General features: G+C 28.8%; 3 protein-coding genes across 3 annotated transcripts in view; 2 read left to right on the top strand and 1 right to left on the bottom strand.

The window, feature by feature from the left end:
• Positions 1–7,450, bottom strand: part of LOC117172135 (trypsin-1-like) — a 58,974-nt gene that overhangs the window by 12,823 nt on the left and 38,701 nt on the right. The gene's annotated exons all lie outside the window — the stretch shown is intronic.
• LOC117172139 lies at positions 4,138–5,173 on the top strand. Its single transcript, XM_033359937.1, has 2 exons — positions 4,138–4,251; positions 4,671–5,173. The coding sequence occupies exons 1-2, from the start codon at positions 4,197–4,199 to the stop codon at positions 5,063–5,065; spliced, it is 450 nt and encodes a 149-aa protein (XP_033215828.1). The 5' UTR covers positions 4,138–4,196; the 3' UTR covers positions 5,066–5,173.
• Positions 6,451–7,450, top strand: part of LOC117170939 (trypsin-1-like) — a 2,448-nt gene continuing 1,448 nt past the window's right edge. The window contains exon 1 of the mRNA XM_033357986.1: positions 6,451–6,496. Within this exon, the coding sequence (XP_033213877.1) occupies positions 6,451–6,496 (46 nt within the window). The remainder of the gene's footprint in view (positions 6,497–7,450) is intronic.

Here is a 7,450-nt window from a genome sequence, read left to right as displayed (position 1 = left end):
TATAGAGCTCCAAGGAGATTATGTTGAAAAATAAAAAAAAATTTACCCAAAAAAAATTGTTTTTATACTTCATTGTAAGGACTTATTGAACTACCCTCGTACCTCTTCTGTTGTCTATTGGAAGTTAGTTAGCTTGTCTCTTTTACGAGAACAATAAATAGTCATAATCCGTAACTTCTTAATATTAATTTCATCTTTATTGGTTGTGCACCAGTAAAAAAATCTATTAATATCTTCTTGAAGATACATACAAGAAGTTTCATCAGAGATAGGATAGAAAAACCTAAGATCATCTGCATAAAAATAATGATAGCAATTGAGATAAGCCGAAAGATCACTCATGCAGATAATGGATAGAAGTGGGCCAAAGTTAGATCCTTGAGGCACTTCAGAGGTAGGGATACATTCTGCAGAAGAGTTTCCATAATGAGAATCATATTATCGAGTTCATCAAGCATTTGTAGCTTACTTAATAATATGGCATGGTCGACTTTATTGAAAGCTTTAGAGAGATTCGTATAAAAGACATCAACTTAATTATGTACAGTTAGTAGTTAACGTATATTTCAAGTAAAGCTCTGCAAGTTGATAACAGTAGATCAACTAAGGATACATTCATTCTGAGTAAACGAGATAACATTAAAAACGGCCTGAGATATATAATTATGAAGAAATAATTCGAATATTTTAGAACATCCACAAAAAACATGTATAGGTCTATAATTAACAATAAAAGATTGATCAAACTTCTTCCAAACAGGACGGATACGGGTAGTCTTCCAGACTGAAGGCAAATAACTAATTTGAATATAAAAATTCAACCAAATTTTTAATTAGGAAGCAAAAATTCAGAACGTTTTTATATATTATGATCCTGGAATCCGCGTAATGCCCTTTTGTCTATTTATATAGAAACAAAAGGAAGTAGGATTGGCAATAATCCCACTTTTTATATTACTAAATTTACTATATATAATTATATTTCTATATTACTTTTTGAAAAAAGAGCTTTACGTCTGCCATAAGCGTAGAACCCACTTGGTGATGATGAAGTATTAGGATTTAGCGTGATTGGAAAATGTTGTAAATATTTAATATTAATATTTAAAAAAGTCAATTTTTAAAAATGTAACTATTAGAAAATCTAAACAATAGATAAGTACGACACTGTTAAGTGATCATCAAGCAATGAAATAAGAACGAGAAAGAGCTTCCTATGTAATCTATAAATGTATAAGGCACATTTAGCCTATACAAACCAGTCGCACTCACACGTATTAGTTCCAGGTTCAAACCACTACCATTCACAGCTTTTTGAAAACACAAATAAATTCTTTTTACACTACTCAGATATTGCAGGGTCTAGATAATATTAAGAAATTATTGATCAAAAATAGTATAATTAAACTGCTAAAGCTAAGTAGCAATACGAAAATTTTTATAGAACGTATATTGACATTAAATTTAAATTAATTAAAAATAGTCACGATTTTTAACTATTTAAAATGGCTACTTCTTGATATTTGGGTTTTATAAAATCAACAAATATTTTTAAAGCATGGTCATTTTAATGGGAATTTACTAGATGTTTCCGTAATAAAGAATTTCTACTAACACTTGCATACATAGGGCATTATTTTGCAAGCCTTTGTCCCAGTAGAAATCATTTATAACAGCAGCATCTACTGATTTCCCATTTAAATACATGAAATCAAAAATATTTGTCAATATTATTTAACTGAAATTTGTACAAAAATCAGACCTAAATAGTCGAAAATCATGATTTTAAATCGTTTATTTCTATTTAATGAAAATTTACTGTGTATAAGATTTGTTTATTACTGCTTTGCTGTCGAAAGGTATTTATAAGTGTAAATATTAATTTTTAGAATTCTGTCCATCAATAGTAAAATACGCATTCAAAAAAAAATATCATTTAATGAATTACAAAAATGACAATTCTGCTTTTTCAACTTTGATGATAATTTATGGTGTTTAAGGGTTTCCTTATGGCTGCATAGATTTTGTTGGTTATTAATAGTTTTAAGTTGCAATTTTTAGAACCCTTTTTATTGATGAAAAAATGGATTTTGTACAAAAATAACAAAAAAATTGCTATTGACCGGTATTTGAGCTTTATCGTGATTATGCGAAAATAATAAACTTTTGTTATCTACATTTGTAGAGTTGGACTGAAGCCGATGCACCATATAATTAGTGATATTTACCTAAAGTCAGAGTAAAGTTCATTTGAGAATAAGTACGTCATTTATGGTATTGCTATCAGTAAAACGTTCTCTGATTATCAGGTCATATTCATATAAACTGTCATCTTACTTCTTAAGAAAATGATTTTAAAATTCAAGTACACTACTTGATCTCGCTTCTCGTTATTTTTATCATAATTAGTTCCAGGATCAATCGCAAAAAAAGTTTTACGTGAATACGATATAACTTTTCCACAAAACATCTTTTAGAGTTATTTTTTGAAAGTATTGTTGCGATTATTTTTACATTCTCATCATTTATGATTGAAAAAGTATAAGAATTAATGAAAATTTGACATCACAGTTTTGCAACGAATCTCCACGTTTCGGAACCCCGTGAATCCCAAAATCTGGTTTTTACGATGGCGTCTGTCTGTCTGCCTGTCCGTCCGCCCGACCGTCCGGGCGTAAATACGATAACTCTAAAAAAATGAAGGAATTAAATCCATCTTTGGCACACTTTTTTTAGGTCCTAAAAGAAAGGACGAGTTCGTGAACCAGCCATTTTTGATAAAAATTCAAAAAGTAAGGGCATTTTGAAAATTTTTGAGACCACTTTTTTCTGAATTTCAAAATTCTATGTTCGGATATTTATAATATTCAAAAGAACAAACAATTTATCCTTATCACTTTTTCAATCAAAAGAAAAATTATTAGAGTTATAGCGTTTTCAAAATTTTTTAAATCAACCGAAAATCAAATTTTAAGCCATAAACGCACGATATGAAAAAAAGTGAAAAAAAGAAAAACATTTCTTTATGAAAACCCTACAAGATTATCATAACAAATTTTTGGATTTTCTTCAAAAATCGAAAATTCAAATTTTGATTGCACAAAAAATAATAAAAAATAAAAAATTCCATTTTGAGGACAAACTATGTAGGATACGAAAAAAGATGAATTATCAAAAATTGTTATCCTAGAAAAGATCTACAATTTCGTTAAGAATCACTTCTTGATAGGACGCGTAATTTTTGTTTTATTCATGAAAAATAACATTGAAAAAAAATTCCAAATGCAAAGAACTAATATCCGAGCCCGAATCGCGAGGTAACCAATTATTGATGTAATACGCTATAAAAAAATTCCTAAGCTTACCTACGCTGATCGAGAAATGGTTAGTTGTTGTGTTATTTGGAAACTGACCTCAAGGAAATTATCGCATGTTCCGTTTTACTACTCCTCAAACAGCGTAATCTTAAATTATGAGATAATAAGAGAAATGTTTATTATTTTATCATGATATTCATGGACATCTGGGTATGCGAGATACGTTAACCTCCATGTTTCTGCGAGAATAATTTATAATTCATGTATATTATAGTAAAAATATTTTGAAAACTTTATCGGTAATCAATAGTGCTCGGGAAAGTTTTTCTATAGTTTTCATGTCCCTTGGCCAAAATTCCAATCAGTGCAAATACTTATAATAAAAAATCTAGCAGCAAACAGTATGGAATTCAGGGACTCCACATGATTAAGTACGTCAGGTATAAGCCACAGGCTTACTGAGAGTTGGGGTGTTCGAGGTAATTCAGGATTCATAATTAATTAATTAATTAATATTATAATAAATTTATTATTAATTAATTTCTCTCTTGATCTCTTATAAAAAGGGAGATTTATGCATGAAATTGCGTCAAAAATAATACATGGATAGAAATATGTATGTATATAAAATTTTTCACGATAATTTAAATCTTTCTGACATGCAAAACAAATAAAACTGCGATTGCAAAACGAAGCCTCCATTTAATGTTAACTTATCTAAATTGTTAATGAAATGCAAATATGTCAGAGAAATAAACCTGTTTCCTCCAATCCATCTTATAAATCGCGAAAGGATTTATAAGGACTAATGTGATAGCGACTAGAACGTACATTAAAATACATTGCTCCATCTGGCAGTTTACTCTAGCTATATAAAAAATGATGGTCGTTGGTACTTTGGTCTTCTCTTTAGCTGTTCTCGTTTATTCTATTGGTAAAGACATAATATATCATTTAAAATTGTTTATTATTTACTGGCTCATAGAATATGTTGTTTAAATTGTGAATACCGATTCTACATGAAGACATTATGGAACCATTCAAATCGTCTTAACAACAAATATAAAAAATTTACATTCTAGAATGCCCGAAATTAGTATTTTATAAAAGAACTTTTTTTATTTTATTTATGTTTGGTCACTGAGTGAAGTCATCTACTAGTATCGATAAACAATTTACATCATTTTTGTTTCCCGTTGAGGATTAGAGATTAAAGATTAGATATTGGAGATTAGAAATTAAAAAAGTATCAAAGTAAATGTTCGCCTCAATGTTGCTTTTTCGGACACTCTGATATTTTTTATGCATAAGAGTCATCCAGATTACATTACAAAATGTTTCCTTATATTTCAGTTGGTGTCAATAAAAGGACAGATTTCTCATCCGTGAATAGATTTTCAAATCTCAGGATACTTGTACGCTCAGCAGCTGAACTTCCTAATGTTCACATAATGCATAAAAATGGAGCCATACTTCCAGTTGCAGATGATTTAAATGTAGTTGCCACGGTCGATAAAATTATTGGATGGGATGATAGTGGCATTGTTCGTCCAATATATAATGCACAAAGGCATATCATTGTACGAAATATAGGTAGCCCTTCGATCCAACCAATTTCATTTGAAAAAGCCCGATATTTAGGTGTATTATCACCATCACCAAGTAGTTCACCAGTTACTCGACTACGCTTACAACATGTGATTGATGCCCATAAAACCAACACATCGCAAAGGCAGACACCAATTTAAAATCAAAATGTAAAATATAATTTAGTGTATATAATATCATGTATATTTACAATTAGTACCGTAAAGTATACATGTATCAGTAAATCAGTTGAATGTACTGGAAATGTGATTTAGGATTTTAAAAATCATTTTAAAAATAATAAAATTTATAACTAAGAAGGTAATCTTGTGGAGGGGGCTACTGCGAAAAAAATATAAATACAAGGCAAATAAATTACTAACAGGAATGTTATACCAGGGTTACCGCAAAACTTCATTTTTAATTTTCTTTAATTTCCTACTGGCCAATTTTTAATTTTCCCTCACCATATTAATATTCAAAGACCAGATTGCTAAACATGAAATATTTTTAACCTAGAATCTTTTATAATTGAAATAAAGCAATTTCAAATTAAAATGTATTCTATTTGACAGTTTAAAGTTATAGAAAATCTCTGACCTTACACGATTTTTGTTCTTTGAATTCCTGACAACTAAAATTCCCTGACTTTGAACAAAAATTGTTCTTAGCTAGTTTTTTTTTACTAACCAGGTTTGTTTGAACTATGTAGTTCCGAAAAATTATGTACAAGAACAAAGTACATTTCTGTTACTATTTAGAAATTATAAGAAAGTATTTGTACTTTTCAGAAACCGCTTATAAAGCTAAGTAAAAGTTTACTAAATTCACTATAAAAATCACTGAATTTCGTTTCAAGCAACCTAATTTTGTAAATTTCAGTTATTTTAGTACCTAATATGTACTTTTTTTCAAAAGTATAAAATCGATTTCCAGGTGTTATTGACTAATTGTATGAATTATTTTTTTTGAACAATCTTCAAGAAAAAGGGTGCGATTCTTAACAAAATTATCGTTTTATTATTAATTAAATTATCCGTAATATCAGCGGTGACTAAAATACAAATATTGAACATATAAAAACCACTTTTATACTTTAAAGTCATATGTACTTAAAGATTTTATTCTTTTCATGTGTTAATTTTTTAAACTTTTTTCTTTGATTTTATTTAGAACAATTCCAGAACATTTTCTCATAAACCATGTCTTAAGTTTAAAAATACTTTAAGAATTTTAAATGCTTTCTTCGCAGAAAATTAAATGGTTATAATTACATTGTATGCATTTAAGTATCTTCAAATCTCACATCCATCATTATCAATCTTTCGAGTACACGAAAGCCATTCTTCGTCACATTCCTAGCCGACACGCGATAACATTGAATCATTGCCGGAACAAAGCAAAAAATTAAGGAAAAGGATTTCTTAATATTATCTCCCATATTCCTCTTAAATCAATTGCAATTGGTTCAAAGATTTATATCAGCAGTATAAATTATAAGGTTTTTCTCGCAAAATGCAAGTTCTGCAAATCAGTTGTAACAAATATGTTTGGGTATTTCATTCTTTCAATTCTATCCGTCGTGACTGCGAGTAAGTTCTTATTTAAAATACTAAAGATAAAATCATTTTTTTTAATTATTTATGTTGCTATTGCTATAACCTCTGATTTGTTACAGTATTAATAATAATAATAATTAGAGGCCGCTTATGGCCATTTTAGGGCAAAAAAGCTCATTCTTAATTAAATTAACGATATTTATTGATTATTCATTCCTGGCACACATGAATTATGTTCTTTACAATAGGTCGCACAAAGTCGTTTTAGGTCAAAAATTTTCATTCTTGATTAAATTGGTGCTATAGAAAAAGTGTCAATTCATTCATTTCTACAAAAAAATTAGCCATAGTCAAACTATTTGAAGCGCGCTCAAGGTCATTACGCAGACAAAAAAAAGATTTAAAAATTTTTTGTTTTGCTTCATGTCTTTCTCCAGTGTACTATGTTAAATTATCCTTTTGGTTTGCAATAAGGTCTTTTTGTTACAATTAGGGAATTATTTGTGGTGCTATTGAATCACTTACAGCAGAAAAAGTTAGAGAAAATTTTATTTATTAAGTAAATGAGCTTGAGACACCTTCCAATGTCATTGTAAATATCTGAAAAAATCTGAGAGCAATAATAAATTGTAAGCAACATAACTCATAGCTTTCGGAATTCATAAAAAAAAATAGTGTCAATTTAATCAAGAATGATCTTTTTTGCCTAAAATGGCCTGGAACTTGGGTTCCCTTTAGATTTTATTGAAAAAATTAAAAAAAGCCTGAGTCAAATATTGGATTGTGAAAAACATAATTCATACGCGCCGAAAAATAATCAATAAATAGCGGCAATTTAATAAGGAATAGTCATTTTTGCCCTAAAAATAGCCTTGAGACACCTCTAAATATTTTTTTAAATTTTCGAAACAAATCAGAGGTTATTTTCTCGACAAAATAAATAATTTGAATAGTTGCCAAGTTGAATTATATATTATTATTATGAAT

The sequence above is a fragment of the Belonocnema kinseyi genome, chromosome 4 (genome assembly GCF_010883055.1).
Source record: "Belonocnema kinseyi isolate 2016_QV_RU_SX_M_011 chromosome 4, B_treatae_v1, whole genome shotgun sequence".
Taxonomy (NCBI): Eukaryota; Metazoa; Arthropoda; class Insecta; order Hymenoptera; family Cynipidae; genus Belonocnema; species Belonocnema kinseyi.
The sequence above is the reverse complement of the archived record's forward strand: the minus strand, read 5'-3'. Positions and strand labels throughout refer to the sequence as shown.

Bases quoted from the DNA above. Each gene is read 5' to 3' on its own strand.
- LOC117172139 (XM_033359937.1), top strand. From the start codon at position 4,197: ATGATGGTCGTTGGTACTTTGGTCTTCTCTTTAGCTGTTCTCGTTTAT. The intron at 4,252-4,670 runs GTAAAGACATAA...CTTATATTTCAG, and splicing joins TGTTCTCGTTTATTCTATTG to TTGGTGTCAATAAAAGGACA.